Here is a 23,760-nt window from a genome sequence, read left to right as displayed (position 1 = left end):
GAGTTTTGCACTGACTGAAAAACAAAGGTATCAATGAATTGGCAGAAATAGGACCAGCAATAAAGTGGACAGGCTGGTGTAGCTAGGTTGTTCTCCTTCGGAGCAGAGAAGATTAAGGAGAGATTTAACAGAGGTGCTCAAAATTATGAAGGAATTTGATAAAGTGGATAGGGAAAACTGTTTCCACTGTCAGGAGGTTGGCAAACAGAAGACACAGATTGAAGATAATTGGCAAAAGAACCATGGAGGGAGATGAGGACAAATGTTTTTAAACTGACTGTTTGGTCCGATATGTTATGATCTGGAAAGCATTAACTGAAAGAGTGGTGGAAACAGATTCAACAGGAGAATTGGATAAGAACTCGAAGCTGGGACTATGGACAAAGAACGGCAAGGAGTGGGACTATTTGGAGAGTTCTATCGAAAGCCAGCACAAGCATAATGGGCTGAATGGCCTCCTTCTGTATCGTAAAATTCTCTGATTTTTTTTTTCCTTCCTCTCAGTGGAACTGCACTGTGCAGCTCACCTAGTTGATAAGCCAGACATCTAACCCCAGCCCGATGCATTGTACAACCAGCAACCAAGAGGAGCCCAAGTTCAATCATGGGGAGGAGGGATAGATTCCGTTATTCATTCATTCCGCTACTCACCCGCTCCATCAGCTTCCATTACCATGATACAGCTGAGATTAGACACTCATTGTCTGGAAATTACAAACTAAATTATGAGTGGAACAATATGGGAGGGGGAGGGAGGCAATACATTTATTGCGTTTTGCTTCCCCTCATCCTTCAGGCATTTTTATGTCTGACAGATGCAGTAAATCAACAGCAATAATTAGAGTCACTGAAACATGGAGATACATAGACAGTGAATCTGTGTGCCAGTGAAAGAGGGGGAGAGGCATGCACACACTGAATACAAAATACTGAAAGGGATAGACAGGGTAGATGCAGGTAAGATGTTTCCCCTGGTTGGGGAGTCTAGAACCAGGGGACACAATTTCAAAATAAGGGGGAAGCCAATTAGGACAGAGGTGAGGAGAAATTTCTTTACTCAGAGGGTTGTGAATCTTTGGAATTCTCTACCCCAGAGAGCTGTGGAAGCTCAGTCATTGAGTATGTTTAAAACAGAGATTGACAGATTTCTAAATACCAATGACATAAAGGAATATGGGGATAATGTGGGGAAAAGGCATTGAAGTGGATGATCAGCCATGATCGTATTGTTTGGCGGAGCAGGCTCGATGGGCTCAATGGCCTATTCCTGCTCCTATGTTCCCATGGTCCTACACAGTCAGACACACACAGACAAACACAAACACATAGAGTCAGACACACACACACAGACATATGCACACAGTCACACAGATGCACATACACACACACAGACGCACAAAGACACAGACACATACACTCACAAACAGACACAGTCAGACACACACACAATCGCATGCATGCACAGTCAGACAGACATATACACACAGTCAGACAGAGATATGCAGACATACAGATACACACACGGCTACACAGATGCACGCACAGACACATACATTCACACACACTGTTTAGATCAGGTGAGAGGGGCCCAGGAGTTCCCTCTGAGCCTTTGCCCGGTTTAACAGTAACAGGGTTTAATTTTTAAAACACTGTATTTTTACCTCCCCCTTAGTGAATCCTTGTTCACCACTTTCCAATTGTAAGGGAAAGAAATCAATTCAGACAGGTTTTCTTAGATTTTAAACAAGAAGGGTAGAAGTTTATTAATCTTTAACTCTAATCCTGTTACCGACCACGAACAGGTGACGCGATCACGCTAGCATGCATAGGCAATAAACACACACGCAGATAGAGACAGAAAAGTAGACAAGAATAAAGGGGACAAGTTTGACGCAACAGATGGATTTCTATTTTACTGTCCTTTCAGTTTGTTGTGAAGTTTTTGGTTGCCAGTCAGACTTGCAAAACGCTTCAACTTGTTTCAAGGTCGGAGTCTTTTCTCTCTTGAGGTTTACGTGTCTTTCGTGGGTCCGGTGGCTTGGGGAGAAAGCGAGAGAGAGAGAGAGAGAGGCTTCCTTGCTCCAGCTTCAGTTTCAACTAACTTCTGAGTCTTTCTCTGTGGCACAATTCAAAAACCCCAGGTTGCCCAGCAGGGAAGGTGGTGGTGTAGTGGTAATGTCACTAGACTGGTAATCCAGAGGTCCTGGCTAATGCTCTGAGGACACCATGGCAGATGGTGACATTTGAATTCAATCTGGAATTAAAAGCTAGTTTAATGGTGACCATGAAATCATTACTGATTGTTGTAAAATCCCATCTGGTTCACTAATATCCTTTAGGGAAGGAAATCTGCCGTCCTTACCTGGTCTGGCCTACATGTGACACCACACCCACAGCAATGTGGTTGACTATTAAATGCCCTCTGAATTGGCCTAGCAAGCCATTCAGTTCCAGGGCAATTAGGGATGGGCAATAAATGCTGGTCTAGCCAGCAATGCTCACATCCCACGAACGAATAAAAAAAAAGGTTAGTCATGTGACTAGCTGGTCTGACCACCTCTGTTTGTGGATTCTGCCATCTTAGCAGCCATCCTGGAATGCGAGCTTCCTCACCTTCAATGTCTGGTGATCAAAGTCTACAGTGGGTTAAGCGGACCAGGTAATAGTCCTTTGTCTCCACAAGCAGCATCTCTTAGTATGTAAATGTCCTTCCAGCCAAGTGTCTGGAGATTTTTTAACAAGTCATTTCTTCACTCCAGCAACAGTTTAAAATCAATCTTCCTATGACAAAATTAATATGCCTCATTCTTGACAGGTGGGGATCTGCATGACAACACACAGACACACTGATACAGTCACAGTCCCACTCAGACAGGGAAAGCAAGAGAGAACAGGAATCTAGAACACAGGGGCCCAGTCTCAGAATAAGGGGCTGATCATTTAGGACTGAGGTGAGGAGAAATTTTTTCCATCAAAGGGTTGTGAATCTTTGGAATTCCCTACCCCAGAGGGTTGTGGATGCTCCATCATTGAATATATTTAAGGCTGGGATAGACAGATTTTTGATGTTTCAGGGAAACAAAGGATATGGGGAGCGGGCGAGTGGAGGCAGACATGCTCATATTGAATGGTGGAGCAGGCCTGAGGGGCAGTATGGTCTACTCCTGCCCTATTTCTTATGGTCTTATGAGATTCAGTGTGCCATTTTTGAAGGATATGTCAGCTGGTGAAGTGGATAGACAGTGTCCTGCTGCCTGAAATGATACAGATAGCTGGATCCATTCACACTCTGTGACCTTGACCTGACAGTGAGGACACGTACACTGTTCTCAGTTTTCTCCTCTGGCTTTGGTGAGTGTGGATGATGTCTGAATCGGTCAAAACTCCCGAAACTGCTGGTGCGCTGTAATAGAGACGAGAGAAACAGCACTGATTAGTTACAAGCCGCAACCATTGACACGTGCTAAAACTGGAACTTACACAGGTAGAAGACTTTCAGATTTTACCATGTTTCAAAACTTTCTTTCTGGCCACCTTTTTCTGCAACAATTCTCTTGCCTCCTCACCTGAAAGTGCTGTGGAACAGCTGAATAGTCACTGGTCACCATCTGATGACTTCACCTTGCTCTTCGTATCTCCTGTTTACAACAATGGCTACCCTTCAAAAGTACTTCATTGGCTGAATAAGCAGTTTGGGGCATTCTGAAGTTGTGAAAGGGGCAATATAAATGCCTTTGTTCTTTCTTTCCCAGACAGTGAGCATCATCAGGCTATTCCATCACGGAAGCCCTCAAAATTGACCTCGACATTTAGATGAGACATGAAACCTCTGCTCTCAGGTGAATGTCAACAATCCCAATGGAAATATTCGAAGAAGATCAGGGGAGTTCTCCCCAGTGTCCTGGTCAATGTTTATCACTTAACATCATTAAAACAGATGATCTTGGTCGTTGGTGTTTGTGGGATCTTGCTGTGCACAAACTGATTGCTACATTTCCTACATTTCACTTCAGAAAGTACTTCAGAGGCTGTAAAGAACTTTAAGACATCTGGCGGTCATGAAAGGTGCTATATAAATGCAAGTTTTTCTTTCATTTTGACCCTCTGATCAACCAAAGTCTTCCCATCTTGCTGAACCTTGCCTGGGATATTGATTGGGAGAAGGAACTCAGTGATTTTCCAAACTCTGAGTTACCAAGGCGGATTCTAGAAACCTGGCACTCCAGTGAAATCAGCACAGGTGAGGAATTGAATCGGTTACTTTCTGGTGTGAATTAGCTCCCACCTTACAAATCCAAACCCAACCATTATTCCATTCAGCATACAGTCTCTGCATTGGTTAAATTAAATCTACCTCCCATCCAGTGACAGAAATTAATCAGAGAGAAAGATCTTTTTTCTCAACGTCACTAAGACGAGGGATGTTAGAGCTAGGGAATGGAACAGTCCGTATCAGCATCAAACAATATCCAGGCTTGAGCTGATAAGTGGCAAGTAACATTCGCGCCACACAAGTGCCAGGCAATGGCCATCTCCAACAAGAGAGAATCTAACCATCTCCCCTTGACATTCAATGCATTACCATTGCTGAATCTGTATTTTATTTAATTTATTTTATTTAGAGATACAGCACTGAAACAGGCCCTTCGGCCCACTGTGTCTGTGGTGACCATCAACCACCCATTTATACTAATCCTACATTAATCCCATTACCCTCTCACATCCCCACCTTCCCTCAATTCCACTACCACCTAGCTATACTAGGGACAATTTATAATGGCCAATTTACCTATCAACCTGCAAGTCTTTGGCTGTGGGAGGAAACCGGAGCACCCGGCGAAAACCCACACGGTCACAGGGAGAACTTGCAAACTCCGCACAGGCAGTACACAGAATCGAACCCAGGTCGCTGGAGCTGTGAGGCTGTGGTACTAACCACTGTGCCGCCCACTTACAACTTCCTAGGGGGTTACCATTGACCAGAAACTGAACTGGAGTAGCCATATAAATACCGTGGCTACAAGAGCCGGTCAGAGGCTAGGAATCCTGCGGCAAGTAACTCACCTCCTGACTCCCCAAAGCCTGTCCACCATCTACAAGGCACAAGTCAGGATTGTGATGGAATACTCTCCAATTGCCTGGATAGGTGCAGCTCCAACAACACTCAAGAAGCTCGACACCATCCAGGACAAAGTAGCCCGCTTGATTGGCACCCATCTACAAACATTCACTCCCTCCACCACCAACGCACAGTGGCAGCGGTGTGTACCATCTACAAGATGCACTGCAGCAATGCACCAAGGCTCCTTCGACAGCACCTTCCAAACACGCAATCTCTACCTCCTAGAAGGACAAGGGCAGCAAATGCATGGGAACATCACCACCTGCAAGTTCCCCTCCAAGTCACACACCATCCTGACTTGGAACTATATCGCCGTTCCTTCACTGTCGCTGGGTCAAAATCCTGGAGCTCCTTTCCAAACAGCACTGTGGGTGTACCTACCCCAAATGGACTACAACGGTTCAAGAAGGCAGCTCACCACCACCTTCTCAAGGGCAATTAGGGATGGGTAATAAATGCTGGCCTGGCCAGCGACACCCACATCCCATGAATGAATTAAAAAAAACACTCCTGGGCAGGTACAGCATAGGGTTAGATACACAGTAAAGCTCCCTCGACACTGTCCCATCAAACAGTCCCAGGGCAGGTACAGCACGGGTTAGATATAGTGTAAATCTCCCTTACACTGTCCCATCAAACACTCCCAGGGCAAGTTCAGCATGGATTAGATACAGAGTAAAGCTCCCTCTACACTGTCCCATCAAACACTCCCAGACCAACGCTGTCCCATCAAGCACTCCCAGGGCAGATACATCACGGGTTAGATACAGAGTAAAGGTCCCTCTACACTGCCCCATCAAACATTCCCAGGGCCAATACAGCACGCTTTACCTTTTATCTAAAGTAGTAAGTGGAAAAATATTTAAGTGGGGTGAGCTGACATCCTTTGCAATGACCTAAAAGATACTGAAACTGAGTTTTGTATGTTGATCTGAGATAACATGCTGCGCCTCAGAGGATGAGGTTTGTTGTTTTTTTAATCTACACTTGATATGAAAAGATGAAAAGATAACAGTGTCAACGAGCTTTTTATCACAAAAGAGGCAGATTGCCCTCTCGGATCCTCAGCAGACACTACACAAGTTCCAAAACGAGGAGGAAATTTGTTCTGTCTGAAACTAGCTTATCATGAAGGTGTTCAGGATGGCTAGGCTAGTGGACAGTTATCCGTTCAGAATGGTGGTTGAGTCTAGATGCTTGGACAGGGTGGGATAAAGTCTCGACATTTAGACAGGGTGGGTTGAGTCTGAATGTTTTGGACAGGAAGGGATTGAATCTAGACATTTGGATAGGGTGGGGTTGAGTTTAGATGTTTGGGTAGGGTGGGGATTGAGTCTAGACGATTCGATCGGATGGGGTTGAGTCTGGACGTTTGGACTGGAGGGGGATGAGTTCAGAGGTTTGGCTGTGCCTGGTTTGATATGATTGGTCTTGTATTGCTGATTTTCACCAGGGCATCTGAGGGGCTGCTATAAGCATAAGAAATAGGAGTAGGAGTAGACCATATGGCCCTTCAAGCCTGCTCTGCCATTCAGTACGATCATGGCTAATCTTCTACCTCAGGCCCGCTTTCCCACATGTTCCCCATATCCCTTGATTCCCTGAGAGACCAAAAATCTGTCAATCTGAGCCTTAAATATACTCAACGATGGAGCATCCATCTCTGAGATAGACAATTCCAAAGATTCACAACCCTCTGAGTAGAGAAAATTTTCTTCTTCTCAGCCCTAAGTGACCGTCTCTTGATCCTGAGACTATGCCCTGTTTTCTAGATACCCCAGCCAGGGGCAACAGCTTCTCAGTGTCTAACCTGTCAAGACTCTTCAGAATCTGGTATGTATCAATGAGATCACCTCTTATTCTTCTAAACGCCAGAGAATATAGGCCGAACTTAGCCTCTCATCATAGGACAACCCTCTCATCCGAGGGACCAATCTAGTGAACCTTCGCTGTACTGCCTCGAATGCAAGTATACCCTACCTTAAATATGGAAACCAAAACTGCACATAATATTCCAGGTGTGGTCTCACCAAAGCCCTGTACAACTGTAGTAAGACGTCCTTATTCGTGTACTCCAATCTCCTTGCAATAAAGGCCAACGTGGCATTTGCCTTTCTAATTGCTTGCTGTACTTGCATGTTAACTTTCTGGGTTTCTGGTACAAGTACACCCAACTCTCTCCGAACATCGAAATTTACAAACTCCATACCTTTTTAAAAATATTCTGCTTCTCTATTCTTATCACCTCACACTTCCCAACATTAAACTCCACCTGCCACCTTGTAGCCCACTCACTTCACTATTAATTAGCTTCATTCACCCATGCTAAAAAAAAAAGGAAAGGAATTTGCATTTCGATAGCACCTTTCACAACCTCAGGACATCTCAAAGCACTTTATAGCTAAGGTAGTACTTTTGAAGTAAGAGCAGAATACTGTAGATGCTGGAAATCTGAAATGAGAACAGAAAGTGCCGGAAATACTCAGCAGGTCTGGCAGCGTCTGTGTAGAGAGAAACAGAGTTAATATTTCAGGTCTACAACCCCCTTCATCAGAACTGTCGTGGCTTTTGTGGAAAGGATTGTTCATAACACTAACTGAGATAAGCACTTTTGGTCCGGGGATTAAAACATCTCTAGAACCAGTTCTGAGGAAGGGTCGCAGACCTGAAATGATAACTCTGTTTCTCCAAGTACTTCTGAAGTGTAATCACTGTAGTAATGTAGGGAAACAGCATCTAATTTGTACACAGTAAGATTCCACAAACAACAATACGACCTTGACCAGATCATTTGTTCTTAAGCAATATTGATTGAAGGCTAGATATTAGCTAGGACACTATAGAGAACTCATAGGAACATAGGAAGATAGGAACAGGAGTAGGCCATTCAGCCCCTCGAGCCTGTCCCGCCATTCAATGAGATCATGGCTGATCAGTGGCCTAACTCCATATACCTGCCTTTGGCCCATATCCCTTAATATCTTTGCTTGACAAAAATATATCTATCTCAAATTTAAAATTAACAACTGTTCTCGCTTCAACTGCTGTTTGTGGGAGAGAGTTCCAACCCTCTACCACCCTTTGCATGAAGAAGTGCTTCCTAACATCTCTCTTGAACGGTCTAGCCCTAATTTTTAGACTATGCCCCCTAGTTTTAGAATCTCCAACCAGTGGAAATAGTTTATCTTTATCTACGCTGTCTTTTCATGTTAATATCTTGAAGACTTCGATCAGATCACCCCTTAACCTTCTAAATTCTCTTCTGTGAAATAGTGTCATGGGAGTGTTTATTTCCACCTGAGAGGGGAGATGGAGTCTCTGTTAAGTGTCTCATCTGAAAGACAGTTACCTTCAACAGTGTAGCACTCCCTCAGTACTGCACTGGGAGCATCAGTCTAGATTTTGTACTCGGGTCTCTGAGTGGGATTTGAACCTGTGACTTTTAGACTCTGAGGTGAGAGGGCTTTCCGCAGAGCTAAGGCTAACATCCTACCAACTAATACACACCTCATTCAAATATTTAGAATCAGGGGCTCCTGAGTTCTCAAATAAGCACATTGTTATTTATCAACACCTTTACAACACTTTTAACCGACTGAAAACAAGGTGGGGCTCACTGCCACACATCAGGTATTGGGACAATATTAGGGGAGGTGTCTGATCGCACTGTCAGAGACATGCATTCAAATAATACAGGGTAGGGAAAATATCCTGTGAATTGTGCTCTCAAAATGGAACTTTAATCTAAAAGTGCCCACACAATATGAATCTTAAGTACTTAAACTACTGAGAAATCAAAACTAATTAAAATCCTGAAAGTCTTCCTTGTCAGTGATAGGACAACTAGAATTGAGGCCTGAGTACCAAGGGTAGCTTGTTAGTGAGTCATAAATATGCTATACCTTATCTGGTAAGAACCTTTGTTAAAAGGAAGACTGGAATGTTGGGAGTGGAAATGTGAATTTGGTATATCTAGCTGACCATGGCTCATTAAGTTTGACATATTCCAGAATCATTTTGTAGCAGGAGTGATTTTGTTTTTTATTCATTCCTGGGATGTGAGCATCGCTGGCCGGGCCAGCATTTATTGCCCATCCCTAATTGCCCTTGAGAAGGTGGTGGTGAGCTGCCTTCTTGAACTGCTGCAGTGCTGTTAGGGGGACAGTTCCAGGATTTTAAACCAGTGACAATGAAGGAATGGTGATACATTTCCAAATCAGGATGGTGTGTGACTTGGAGGGGAACTTGCAGGTGGTGGTGTTCCCATGCATTTGCTGCCCTTGTCCTTCTAGGTGGTCGAGGTCCCGGGTTTGGGAAATTAATTTTATTCTTTCATGGGATGTAGGCATCACTGACAAGGCCAGCATTTGTTGCCCATCCCTAACTGCCCATTTCAAACTACATTGTTGGTCTGGAGGCACAAGTAGGCCAGAACAGGTAAGAATAGCAGATTTCCTTCCCTAAAGAACATTAGTGAACCAGATGGGTTTTTACGACAATTGATGATAGTTTCATGGCACCACGACTGAGACTAGCTTTCAATTCCAGAGTTATTTTTAAATTTAATTAATTGAATTGAATTTAAATTCCACCAGCTGGTGTCGCGGGATTTGAACCTGTGTCACCAGGGCATTAGTCTGAGCCTCTGGATTACTAGCTCAGTGATATTACCACGACACCACCATCTCCTGTCGTAGATTTTATTAACACCAAAGGAGATGAACCATTTGGATGGAAACACGTCATTCAGTTTGGCCAATTGTATGAAAAGCACATTTCTTTGAAATCCGGATTTATTGAGTGATACTTTGCACATAACTTGGGAGATTTTCTTTGTTTCCATTAGATTTTCTTGAACAGGCTTGGTGTTTACTGACTTTTCTCACAAACAGTCCAGAATTTCTAAAGAAACAAAGTTATTTTGAACATACAAGAAAGTAGGAAATGAGAAAAGTCTATTCAGCAATCACTCTGTCTCAATTCTCACAAGTTTAGTTCATTTTTTTTCACCAATTGGTGGCTTTTGCACCTCCAGAATATGTAAATTGCAGGTTAGATAGAGCGTAAACTCCCTCTACACTGTCCCAAGAAACACTACCAGGGCAGCCACAGCACGGGCTAGATATAGATATATCAAAAAAAAAAGCTCCCTTAGTCTGGGAGAAGATTATTTTTCTGAAGAAATAATCTACAAAAGAATGTGAAACATTTCAATTGTCCCTTTATTTTCTTGTCCCCTATCAATATACATTGGCAATTTGCTCTGGGGTCTCCCAAATGCTCCCTATAACATTAGTGGAAGGTCAGGAGAAGATCAGTCTATGAGGTGTATGCAGGGTACTGCCAATCGTCAGCCAGAATTATAGTGTTTGATCTCGAACAAATCCCCAGCTCACAAACCTCAAGCAAGGAACGGCTATTCAGACAATGAAATCCATCATATCCAGAGTCTATGTGTGATATTTGTATCATTGGTTCTCCCCACCTCCAGCATCATTCATTGATCTTCAGTTCACAGAAAGACTAAGTTCCTCCCTTGATTTACCTGGTGTCAGCCGTGGCTCAGTGGGTAGCATTCTCAACACTAAGTCAGAAGATCCAAGGTTCAAGCTCCAACTCCAGAGACATCAGCCCATAATCCAGGCCAACACTACCAGTGCAGTAGTGAGGGAGTGTTACACTGTCGGAGGCACTGTATTTCAGATGAGACGTCAAACCAAGAACCCATCTGCCCTCTCGTGTGGATGTAAAAGATCCCAAGGCACAAAGAAGAGTAGGGGAGCTCCCCAATATTTATCCCTCAACCAACATCACTAAAGCAACTTACTTGATCATTCTCACATTGCTGATTGTGGGATCTTGCTGTGTGCAAATTGGCTGCTGCGTTTCCTACATTACAACAGTGACTACACTTCAAAAGTGCTTTATTAGAGTCATAGAGTTATACAGCACAGAAACAGGCCCTTCGGCCCATCGTGTCTGTGCCAACCATCAAGCACCTAACTATTTTATTCCCATTTTCCAGCACTTGGCCTGTAGTCTTGTATGCTATGGTGTTTCAAGTGCTCATCTAAATACTTCTTAAATGTTGTGAGGGTTCCTGCCTCTACTACGTCTTCAGGCAGTGCGATCCAGATTCCAAACACATTTCCAAATGTGAAAACATTTTTCCTCAGATCCCCTCTAAACCTCCTGCCCCTTACCTTAAATCTATGCCCCCTCGTTATTGACCCCTCCGCTAAGGGAAAAGGTTTCTTCCTATCTAACCTATCAATGCCCCTCATAATTTTGTAATGGCTGTGAAGTGTTTTGCGATGTCCTGAGGCCATGAAAAAAATTATAGAAATACAAGTCTTTCTTACTTTAAAAGAAGCAGCTTTGACGTTTATATCTGTCTGATGCTCTGTCCCAATTTAACAGCTATTCAATAACTCAGATCCCTTCTCATAATCTTTTCTACATGCCTCTATCTGGGAAAAAAAATATTTTTTCTAAGTTTGGCAACTCTTGTAAAAGCAAGTTACCAAAAGATTATTTTAAATTGTTTCTTGTTTCACTTCCGTTTTTATGTAATTCCTTTGATGGTTAATTTTGGGGTCTATCTCGCTCTTTCCGTAATAAATCAGTTTCGATGTAAAACCCCTTCACTTTAGTTTTCTATTTTTTAAATCACAAAGTCCTTCCTCTCAGTAGCTTGTTTGCCAGATGTTGTAGAGAGACCAGGAAAACTCCAGTTTGATTGTCAGTCTATTCTGTGTTTGTTGAGCTCAAGGTGGTGGTGGGGAGGCGATGTGGTGGGGGGAGGTGCTTTTTTAGTGAGGGAAGATACAGGAATTCAGCTCCTGATTCCTGTCCTGTGCTCGTGTGTCACTATTGGGTGAGGACAGGATTGCCACAGTCAAATAGCTGCAAAGCTGACTGTCCAGGCTCACAATTGATCACCTGGGTGAGATATTGGAGATCTGTTGAGGTCATTGATCTACCCCAGGAGAGAGCAAACAGCCACACAGCAAATCTGAAAAAAAAGAACTATTTGCTTCTTTGTGTTGTCACAGTTCCCAACTTTGCCTCCAGCTCAAGCAGTGAGGAAAATCCACACCGCAGCACTGTCCCAGCACAGATAGTGAGGACAGCTTACATCCCAGCAGAGATAGTGAGGACAGTTCAAATCCCAGCACTGTCCCAGCAGAGATAGTGAGGACAGTTTACATCCCAGCATTGTCCCAGCAGAGATAGTGAGGACAGTTTACATCCCAGCACTGTCCCAGCAGAGATAGTGAGGACAGCTTACATCCCAGCACTGTCCCAGCAGAGATAGTGAGGACAGTTCACACTCCAGCACTGTCCTAGCAGAGATGGTGAGGACAGTTCAAATCCCAGCACTGTCCCAGCAGAGATAGTGAGGACAGTTCAAATCCCAGCACTGTCCCAGCAGAGATCGTGAGGACAGTTCACACCCCAGCATTGTCCTAGAAGAGATAGTGAGGACAGTTCAAATCCCAGCACTGTCCCAGCAGAGATGTTGAGGAAGTTCACATCCCAGCACTGTCCCAGCAGAGATAGTGAGGACAGCTTACATCCCAGCACTGTCCCAGCAGAGATAGTGAGGACAGCTTACATCCCAGCACTGTCCCAGCAGAGATAGTGAGGACAGTTCACACTCCAGCACTGTCCTAACAGAGATAGTGAGGACAGTTCAAATCCCAGCACTATCCCAGCAGAGATAGTGAGGAGAGCTCACACACCAGCACTGTCCCAGCAGAGATAATGAGGACAGTTCAAATCCCAGCACTGTCCCAGCAGAGATGGTGAGGACAGTTCACATCCCAGCACTGTCCCAGCAGACCAACACCCCAGCATTATCCCAGAAGAGATATAAAGGAAAATCTACACCCTAGCACTGTTCTCACAGAGAAAGTTAAGGACAATCCTCACCCAGCACTATACCAGCAGAGAGAGTGAGGACAATCTCCAGCCCAGTATTGTCCCTAGAATTTTTAACTCCCCTCTTTCCCCAGAACACGAGAGCTAAAATCAATCAATAAAAGTCATCACTCACTCTCATGGGTCTTATTACAACAGAAAATTAGGAAAGCAGAACTGCTGCATGGTGCCGGAGCGAATCTTCATTTCTGTCATTTCCGCCTAGTCTTGTTGGAAAGGAAACATCTTAAATAGAAACCACAGAAACTGGCTATTCGGCCCAACTGCTCTATACCGGTGTTTAAGCTCCACACAGGGAAGTGCCCCAAAACTCATCACTTAATATCTCGCACTGGAGAAGTGACAAAAGGAATTTGACAAGTAATTAAAAACAAAACAAACTCAGAGTGAGATCTTCTTCTCTCCCTCTTCTTTGGCCTCCTTATCTCGAGAGACAATGAATAAGCGCCTAGAGGTGGTCAGTGGTGTGTGGAGCAGCGCCTGGAGTGGCTATAAAGGCCAATTCTAGAGTGACGGGCTCTTCCACAGGTGCTGCAGAGAAATTTGTTTGTTGGGGCTGTTACACAGTTGGCTCTCCCCTTGCGCCTCTGTCTTTTTTCCTGCCAACTACTGAGTCTCTTCGACTCGCCACACTTTAGCCCCGTCTTTATGGCTGCCCGCCAGCTCTGGCGAACGCTGGCAACTGACTCGCACGACTTGTGATCAATGTCACAGGATTTCATGTCGCGTTTGCAGACGTCTTTAAAGCGGAGACATGGACGGCCGGTGGGCCTGATACCAGTGGCGAGCTCGCTGTACAATGTGTCTTTGGGGATCCTGCCATCTTCCATGCGGCTCACATGGCCAAGACATCTCAAGCGCCGCTGACTCAGTAGTGTGAATAAGCTGGGGATGTTGGCTGACTCGAGGAATTCTGTGTTGGAGATACGGTCCTGCCACCTGATGCCAAGTATTCTCTGGAGGTAGCGAAGATGGAATGAATTGAGACGTCGCGCTTGGCTGACATACGTTGTCCAGGCCTCGCTGCCATAGAGCAAGGCACTGAGGACACAGGCCTGATACACTCAGACTTTTGTGTTCCGTGTCAGTGCGCCATTTTCCCACACTCTCTTGGCCAGTCTGGACATAGCAGTGGAAGCCTTACCCATGCGCTTGTTGATTTCTGCATCTAGAGACAGGTTACTGGTGATAGTTGAGCCTAGGTAGGTGAACTCTTGAACCACTTCCAGAGCGTGGTCGCCAATATTGATGGATGGAGCATTTCTGACGTCCTGTTTTCTTGAGGCTGATGGTTAGGCCAAATTCATAGCAGGCAGCCGCAAACCTGTCGATGAGACTCTGCAGGCATTCTTCAGTGTGAGATGTTAAAGCAGCATCGTCAGCAAAGAGGAGTTCTCTGATGAGGACTTTCCGTACTTTGGACTTCGCTCTTAGACGGGCAAGGTTGAACAACCTGCCCCCTGATCTTGTGTGGAGGAAAATTCCTTCTTCAGAGGACTTGAACGCATGTGAAAGCAGCAGGGAGAAGAAAATCCCAAAAAGTATGGGTGCGAGAACACAGCCCTGTTTCACACCACTCAGGATAGGAAAGGGCTCTGATGAGGAGCCACCATGTTGAATTGTGCCTTTCATATTGTCATGGAATGAGGTGATGATACTTAGTAGCTTTGGTGGACATCCGATCTTTTCTAGTAGTCTGAAGAGACCACGTCTGCTGACGAGGTCAAAGGCTTTGGTGAGATCAATGAAAGCAATGTAGAGGGGCATCTGTTGTTCACGGCATTTCTCCTGTATCTGACGAAGGGAGAACAGCATGTCAACGGTCGATCTCTCTACACGAAAGGCACATTGTGCCACAGGGTAGATGCGCTCGGCCAGCTTCTGGAGCCTGTTTAGAGTGACTCGAGCAAAGACTTTCCCCACTATGCTGAGCAGGGAGATTCCACGGTAGTTGTTGCAGTCACCGCGGTCACCTTTGTTTTTATAGAGGGTGATGATATTGGCATCGCGCATGTCCTGGGGTACTGCTCCCTCGTCCCAGCATAGCAGTTCATGTAGTGCTGAGAGTATAGCAGGCTTGGCACTCTTGATTATTTCAGGGGTAATGCTGTCCTTCCCAGGGGCTTTTCCACTGGCTAGAGAATCAATGGCATCACTGAGTTCCGATTTGGTTGGCTGTATGTCCAGCTCATCCATGACTGGTAGAGGCTGGGCTGCATTGAGGGCAGTCTCAGCGACAATATTCTCCCTGGAGTACAGTTCTAGGTTGTGCTCAACCCAGCGGTCCATTTGTTTGCGTTGGTCAGTGATTGTGTCCCCTGATTTAGATTTGAGGGGGGCGATCTTCTTGATGGTTGGCCCAAGAGCTCTCTTAATGCCATCATACATTCCTCTGATGTTTCCGGTGTCTGAGGCCAGCTGAATATGACTGCATAGGTGTTGCCAGTAGTCGTTTGCGCAACGCCTGGCTGTAACTAGCAAATGATAGTTTCCTTCATTGCCCATTTTACACTTTTATTCTTTTAAGTTAAGTTTGAGTTTTTGTTACGCTAACTTCGTTACTGTAAGCTCACGACTCACTCAGCACAAGAGCAGTGCTCGGCCGATAAATTAGCTGCTCGCACATGTGGCTAATTGGGAATCCAGATGTGGCTAATTACATTTCTGAACAGTAAATAAAAAATGAATAATGAAACATCCTTGTGCAATCTCAATATCGATATTCACCAAGGGAGTGCTGTACTGCCGGAGGTGCCGTCTTTCGAATGAGACATTAAACTGAGGCCCCATCCGCCATCTTGGGTGGGTGTAAAAGATCATAAGGGCACCATTTTGAAGAAGAGCAGGGGAGTTCTTCCCGGTGTCTTGGCCAATATCATTAAAACAATTATCTGGTCTTTATCTCAGTGTTGTTTATGGGATCTTGCTGTGCACAAATTGGCTGCTGCGTTTCCCACATAATAACAGTGACTACACTTCAAAAGTATTTCATCAGTTGCAAAACACTTTTTTGTTTATTCGTTCCTGGGATGTGGGCGTCGCTGGCAAGGCCCACATTTATTGCCCATCCCCAGCTGCCCTTGAGAAGGTGGTGGTGAGCCGCCTTCTTGAACCGCTGCAGTCCATGTGGTGTAGGTACACCCACAGTGCTGTTAGGTAGGGAGGTCCAGGATTTTGACCCAGCGATTTTGGGACATCCTGAGGTCATTAAAGCTGATAAAGAGATGCAACTCTTTCATTCTTTCCCCTTTCACTCTCAGTGTTCACTCCGCCTGCGAGGCAGACAGTTTAACATTCAGGTGTTTTAATTCGCCAAAAAGTTGGCCTTACAGTTCAGAAGAACAGTGGCTGCGATGCACAGGCCCATGAGAGGCTGAAAAGAAGAATGGTTTAACTTTAAACCAACTTCACTCAGTTCAGGTCTTTTGAGGAAGATGTGGGTCGAGATGTTGCATTTACAAATCGAAGATTGCGGGGGAATAAGATTGTGTGTCTTGCAGTCTGATGTCACTCGATGGACTTTCTACCTCAATGTTCTTCATCGCGACTCCACTCAATATGAAACTGTTAGCAGCAAAGTCAACTCATTCTATCAGGAGTGTGTCAACTCGGAATCAAAAGAAGTTTTTTTTGATTGAGGAGCATGTGGTCAACCACGTCATTAGGAACATAGGGATAGGAGGAGATCATTCAACCCCACCATTCAGTTATATCACGGCTGATCTGTATCTTAACTCTGTTTGTCCACCTTGGTGCTGTAACCTATAATAGCCTTACCTAATAAAAATCTATTGATCTCAGCGTTGAAATTTTCAAGTGACTCCCAATCTCAACAGCGTTTTTGGGGGAGGGAGTTCCAGATTTGCACAACCCTTTGTGTGAAGAAGTGCTTCCTGACTTCGCTCCTGAATGGCCTGGCTCTAATTTTAAGGTCATGCCCCCCACCCCCACCGCACCCCTTCTTTCTATCTACCCTATCAACTCCTTCCATCATCTTAAACACATCACCTCTCAAACTTTTTTACTCAATGGAATACAAACCAGTCTATGCACCCTCCCTCATAACTTAACCTGGTGTCATGTCAAAAGCTTTAGGAGAGGTTGAGGAGGCTGCTGCTCACAGACGATGTAATTTGAGACTTTGATAAGAGCAGTTTCAGGGCTACAGCCCGAGAAGAAAATCTAATTGGATAGACTCAAAGATTGGCACAGAATTCAAAATCAAAAATCATGTTCAAGGACTTGGTTTTTTTGAGGAAGAGAGTGATGACAGCTGTTTTGAACGGAATAGGAGTTGAGGGAACCAGTAACTATATCAACTAACATGGGAGCCATGAGGGGACATTGGGTGGTCAACTGTTTAGTGGGAATAGGATGAAGAGAGCAGATGGTGGGTAGCATGACAAAATGAAATTTAAAAAATGGTCGAGGGGAGCTTGGAGAGAAACTAGAGAAAGGTGCAAGTTCACAGCTATGGTCAGGTGGAAGATTGATTGGCCAGATGAAGGTAGGTAAATGCCAGAGGCAGCTGAATAGAGAGTGTGAATCTGAGTGATAAAGAAGTCCATGAGTTCTTTGCACTTCTTATTGTTATTGGAGGTTAGGGTGGAGGGAGCAGGGGCGAGGGGTTTGAGAAGAGGGTTTGGAGAAGAGAAGCCAGGGGTTATCTTTGCCCTCCAGAAGTATCAAGCAGTTTTGACAGAGTGTATCATGTGGTCCCATTAGATGTGGTGATTGATGGCTAAACCAGTTGTGTAGCAGATAGGCTCAAGAAAAGAGAAGGCTGCGAGGGTACCTGATCGAGGTCTTTCAGATAATGAACGGGTTCGATAGGGTAGATGTAGAGAAGATGTTTCCATTTGTGGGGGAGACCAAAACTAGGGGCCATAAATATAAGATAGTCACTAATAAATCAAATAGGGAATTCAGGAGAAACATTTTTACCCAGAGAGTGGTGAGAATGTGGAACTCACTACAACAGTGAGTGGTTTAGGTGAATAGTATAAATGCATTTAAGGGGAAGCTGGATAAACACATGAGGAAGAAAGGAATAGAAGGGTGATAGGGTGAGATGAAGAGGAAGGGGAGGATGCTCGTGTGGAGCATCAACATTGGAATGGACCGGTTGAGCCGAATGGCCATTTTCCGTGTTGTACACTCAAAGTATTTAATGTTAGTCTTAAGGGAATGAAGATGGGACTGTATCAGAAATGACATGGGTGCAGGAGAGAGGAAGTGCAACAAGTGTAACAATCTTCAAGAAGTGCCGAGTTGATGATCCATCTCGGCCTCCTCCTGAAGTCCCCAGCATCACAGATGCCAGTCTTTAGCTAATTTGATTCACTCCACGTGATATCAAGAAACGGCTGAAGGCACTGGATACTGCAAAGGCTATGGGCCCTGACAACATTCCGGCAATAGTACTAAAGACCTGTGCTCCAAAAATGCCTCGCCCTTAACCAAGCTATTCCAATACAGTTACAACACTGGCATCTACCCGGCAATGTGGAAAATTGCCCAGGTATGTCCTGTACACAGAAAGCAGGACAAGTCCAACCCAGCCCATTACTGCCCCTTCAGTCTACTCTCTATCATCAGTAAAGTGATGGAAGGTGTCGTCGACAGTGTTATCAAGCAGCACTTGATTAGCAATAACCTGCTCGTTGACACTCAGTTTGGGTTCCGACAGGGCCATTCAGCTCCTGACCTCATTACAGCCCTGGTTTAAACATGGACAAAAGAATTGAACTCAAGAGGTTAGGTGAGAGTGACAGCCCTTGACATCAAGGCAGCATTTGACTGAGTATGGCATCAAGGAGCCTTAGCAAAACTTGAGTCAATGGGAAACAGGGGGAAGACTCTCCATTGGCTGGAGTCATACCTAGCGCAAAGGAAGATAGTTGTGGTTGTTGGAGGTCAATCATCTCAGCTCCAGGACATCACAGCAGGAGTTCCTCAGGGTAGTGTCCTAGGCCCAACCAACTTCAGCTGCTTCATCAATGACCTTCCTTCAATCATAAGGTCAGAAGTGGGGATGTTCGCTGATGATTGCACAATGTTCAGCACCATTTGCAACTCCTCAGATACTGAAGCAGTCCGTGTAGAAATGCAGCAGGACCTGGACAATATCCAGGCTTGGGCTGATAAGTGGCAAGTAACATTCACGCCACACAAGTGCCAGGCAATGACCATCTCCAACAAGAGAGAATCTAGCCATCTCCCCTTGGCATTACCATCGCTGAATCCCCCACTATCAACATCCTAGGGGCTACCATTGACCAGAAACTGAACTGGAGTAGCCATATAAATAAAAACAAGAAATGCTGGAACCACTCAGCAGGTCTGGCAGCATCTGTGGAAAGAGAAGCAGAGTTAACGTTTCGGGTCAGTGACCCTTCATCGGAGCCATATAAATACCATGGTTCCAAGAGCAGGTCAGAGGCTAAGAATCCTACGGCGAGTAACTCACCTCCTGACTCCCCAAAGCCTGTCCACCATCTACAAGACACAAGTCAGGAGTGTGATGGAATACTCTCCACTTGCCTGGATGGGTGCAGCTCCAGCAACACTCAAGAAGCTCAACACCATCCACGACATTGCAACCCGCTTGATTGGCACCCCATCTACAAACATTCATTTCCTCCACCACCGATGCACAGTGGCAGCAGTGTGTACCATCTATAAGATGCACTGCAGCAACGCACCAAGGCTCCTTAGACAGCACCTTCCAAACCCACGACCTCTACCACCTAGAAGGACAAGGGCATCAGATGCATGGGAACACCACCACCTGCAAGTTCCCCTCTAAGCCACACACCATCCTGACTTGGAATTATATCGCCGTTCCTTCATTGTTGCTGGGTCAAAATCCTCGAACTCCCTTCCTAACAGCACTGTGGGTGTACCTACCTCACATGGACTGCAGTGGTTCAAGAAGGCAGCTCACCACCACCTTCTCAAGGGCAATTAGGGATAGGTAATAAATGCTGGCCTGGCCAGTGATGCCCACATCCCATGAATGGATAAAAAAAGTGTTTAACTGAGAACAAGGGCATTAAAAGTTGAGGAGAGGGAGTGGGTGAGAAGCTCGACAGCTGCAAAAATATTGTGGCAAATGGAGGGCCAAAAGTCAGGCAATTGGTAGCTTGAAAGTACAATTATAAATGACTGGTGCAGCATCTTTCTAACTTTTTCAGCACAAACCAGGATTCAATGCTGAAAAATTACCTCTGTCACAATGATTGAAATCTTTCATTCAGCCAAGACCAGGAATGGACATTCTTGCCCTTAGCTGGAGATGGTGTCCAACATTGAGAAATGGAGAAAGGGAAGGAGAGAATAAAATAAAACACCTAAAAATTTTACTCAATCTGTCTTTAAGCTTTAACCTTGTGTTCCACTTTGCAGACAGTGAATGATGTAATCAGACATGAAGAATACAGCCAATTGGCTCTGGTTAATAGCAATGATGAAATCCCTGTAGAAAGACAGAATGACTCAGTGAGAATTCAGTCTCGCCAAGACCTCCATTTTCTTTATAACGCATTCAAAAATAATTTTTAATGAAAGGAAGACCTTTGCCTGCTATATATTTCCCTGTGAGTGTCAGCCTAGATTTTGCCAGAATACTGGGAGATCGATAGCACTCTAGTAAGGGAATAATAATCTATTGGGTGAGGTTACAGTAAGGGAGATAGTAATAAAGTCTGAATCAGGGTTACTATGCATGTTTGTGAATGCACAAAGAGTGGGAAATAAGATTGGGTAAGTTACAGGTGCAGATTGCTATGTGGAAATATGAAGTTGTGGCTATGACAGAGACCTGTCTCAAAGAAGGACATGACTGGGTATTAAATATTCCTGGATACAAGGTGTTCAGGAAAGATAGGAAGGGAAGAAAGGGGGATGGGTGGCAGTATTAATTAAGGAGAACATTGCAGTGCTGGAGAGAGAGCATATCCCAGAGCGGTCAAGGACAGAATCTATTTGACTAGAGCTGAGGAACAAAAAAAGGTATAATTACATAGCTCGGTGTATTCGAAAGGCCACCAACTGGCAGAAAAGATGTAGAGGAACAAATTTGCAAGGAAATTGCAGAGAGGTGCAAGCATTATACAGTAGTTATAATGGGAGACTTTAATTATCTGAATATAGACTGGGATAATAGTACTGTAATGAGGGGCAAGAGTTCCTAGAGTGTGTTCAGGAAAATTTTCTACTGCAGTATGTTTCCAGTCCAACAAAAAAGGAGGCACTGCTAGACCTGATTCTTGGGAATGAGGTGGGCCAAGTGGATCAAGTGTCCGTAGGAGAATATTTAGAGGGCAGTGATCATTGTATCATAAAGTTTAGGTTGGCTATGGAAAAGGACAAAAAACAATCCAGAGTAAGAATAATTAACTGGGAGAACACAAACATCAATGAGGTAAGAATGGATCTAGACCAGATAAATTGGAATCAAAGATTGGCAGGAAAAACAGTGCCTGATCAATGGGCTTACCTTCAAAGAAGAGATAGTTCAGGCACAGTCAAGGTATATTTTCACGAAAGGGATAAATAGGGTAAAACAAATCCAGAACTCCCTGGATGATAAAAGCGAAAGAGATTAAGATAAAGAAGAAGAAATGTGCTTATGACAGATGTCAGGTAGATAATACAGCAGAGAACCAGGCTGAATATAGAAGGTTCAGAGGGGATGTGAAAAAGCAAATAAGAGAAGCAAAGAGAAAGTATGAAAAGAGACTGGCAGCTAACATAAAAGGGAATCCAAAAGTTTTCTATAGACACGTAAATAGCAAAAGGGTGGTAAAAGGAGGAGTGGGGTTGAATAGGGATGAAAAAGGAGATTCAGACATGGAGGCAGGAGGCATAGCTGAGGTATTAAATGAATACTTTGCGTCTGTCTTTACCAAGGAAGAAGATGCTATCCAGGTCATGGTGAAAGAAGAGGTAATTAATACACTAGAAGGATTTAAAATTGATGTGGAGGAGGTATTGGATAGGCTATCTGTACTTAAAGTTGATAAGGCACCAGGACTGAATGATATGCATCCAAGGATACTGAGGGAAGTGAGAGTGGAAACTGAGGAGGCACTGGCTATAATTTTCCAGTCTTCCTTAAGCTTAGGGGCAGTGCCAGAGGACTGGAGAATTGCAAATGTTCAAAAAAGGGTGTAAAAATAAGCCCAGTAACTACAGACCGGTCAGTTTAACTTCGGCGATGGGCAAACTGTAGTGGAATTCCCCAGGGGTCAGTGTTGGGACCCTTGCTCTTCCTGATATTAATGACCTAGACCTTGGTGTACAGGGCACTATTTCAAAATTTGCAGGTGATAAGCAACTTGGAAATATTGTGAGCTGTGAGGAGGACAGTATAGAACTTCAAAAGGACAAAGACAAGTTGGTGGAATGGGCAGATAAGTGGCAGATGAAGTTCAATGCAAAAAAGTGTGAAGTGATTTATCTTGGTAGGAAGAAGGTGTAGAGAGAATATAAAATAAAGGGTATAACTCTGAAGGGGTGCAGGAGCAGAGGGACCTGGGTGTACATGTGCATAAGTCATTGAAGGTGGCAGGACAGGTTGAGAGAGTGGTTAATAAAGCATACAGTATCCTGGGCTTTATTCATAGAGTACAAGATCAAGGAGTAAAAACAGGAAATGCTGGAAATACTCAGCAGGTCTGGCAGCATCTGTGGAGAGAGAAGCAGAGTTAACGTTTAGGTCAGTGACCCTTCTTCAGTTCTGAAGACCCTAAAGATGCCATTACCAGGACGAGATGCTGGGGAGGGGCAGCTTAAATGTCGAAATGACCTTTTTTTGTCCTGCTTCCATTCTCAAACACTACAGTGACACGAAGTACCTTACAATCTCCAGATTAACCAGAAGTAGTGTCCAAACTGTTGCTCTCAAATCATGAGACCAACCAACCTCTTTGTGCTTCTATTTCTGAATTATTGGCTTGTCCTGTTCTAATTTCATGGCAGTTCAGAAAGGCTTTTAGTGCTTCTGCGTCACAGCTGCTGAATCTTAAATCAGAGCACCTAGGACATGTTCGTATCTATAACTTGAGATGAATAAAGAAAGAACTTGCATTTCTGTGGAGGCTTTCACATCCTCAGGATATTACAAAGCACTTTACAGCCAATTTGCGCATAGCCAGCTCCCACAAATAGCCATAAAAGATGCAATAGGCCGAATGGCTTCCTCTGTCCTTTAAACTTCTAAGGGCAGCACTGTGGCGCAGTGGTTAGCACCGCAGCCTCACAGCTCCAGCGACCCGGGTTCAATTCTGGGTACTGCCTGTGTGGAGTTTGCAAGTTCTCCCTGTGTCTGTGTGGGTTTTCTCTGGGTGCTCCGGTTTCCTCCCACATGCCAAAGACTTGCAGGTTGATAGGTTAATTGGCCATTATAAAATTGCCCCTAGTATAGGTAGGTGGTAGGGAAATATAGGGACAGGTGGGGATGTGGTAGGAATATGGGATTAATGTAGGATCAGTATAAAAATGGGTGGTCGATGGTCGGCACAGACTTGGTGGGCCGAAGGGCCTGTTTCAGTACTGTATCTCTAAAACTAAAGAGTCTGGGTAGGTTCCTGCTTCTGGTTTCTACCTCAGTGACAATAACAACAACAATTTGCAGTTACATAGGATGTGTCTGTCCTTGGATTGCTGCAGTATTCCTGTGAACATCAACG

At 44.6% G+C, this 23,760-nt stretch overlaps 1 protein-coding gene across 3 annotated transcripts in view; it reads right to left on the bottom strand.

Moving 5' to 3' along the window:
• LOC137374726 (SAM domain-containing protein SAMSN-1-like) overlaps window positions 1-23,760 on the bottom strand; it is a 94,877-nt gene that overhangs the window by 43,970 nt on the left and 27,147 nt on the right. For 2 of the 3 annotated variants that reach the window (XM_068041285.1, XM_068041284.1), the window contains exon 2: window positions 3,323-3,403. The exons of the other annotated variant lie outside the window; for it this stretch is intronic. In XM_068041285.1, the coding sequence (XP_067897386.1) occupies window positions 3,323-3,403 (81 nt within the window). The remainder of the gene's footprint in view (window positions 1-3,322; window positions 3,404-23,760) is intronic. 3 annotated transcript variants of the gene reach the window in all.

Source organism: Heterodontus francisci, chromosome 10 (genome assembly GCF_036365525.1).
Source record: "Heterodontus francisci isolate sHetFra1 chromosome 10, sHetFra1.hap1, whole genome shotgun sequence".
Lineage (NCBI taxonomy): Eukaryota > Metazoa > Chordata > Chondrichthyes > Heterodontiformes > Heterodontidae > Heterodontus > Heterodontus francisci.
The sequence above is the reverse complement of the archived record's forward strand: the minus strand, read 5'-3'. Positions and strand labels throughout refer to the sequence as shown.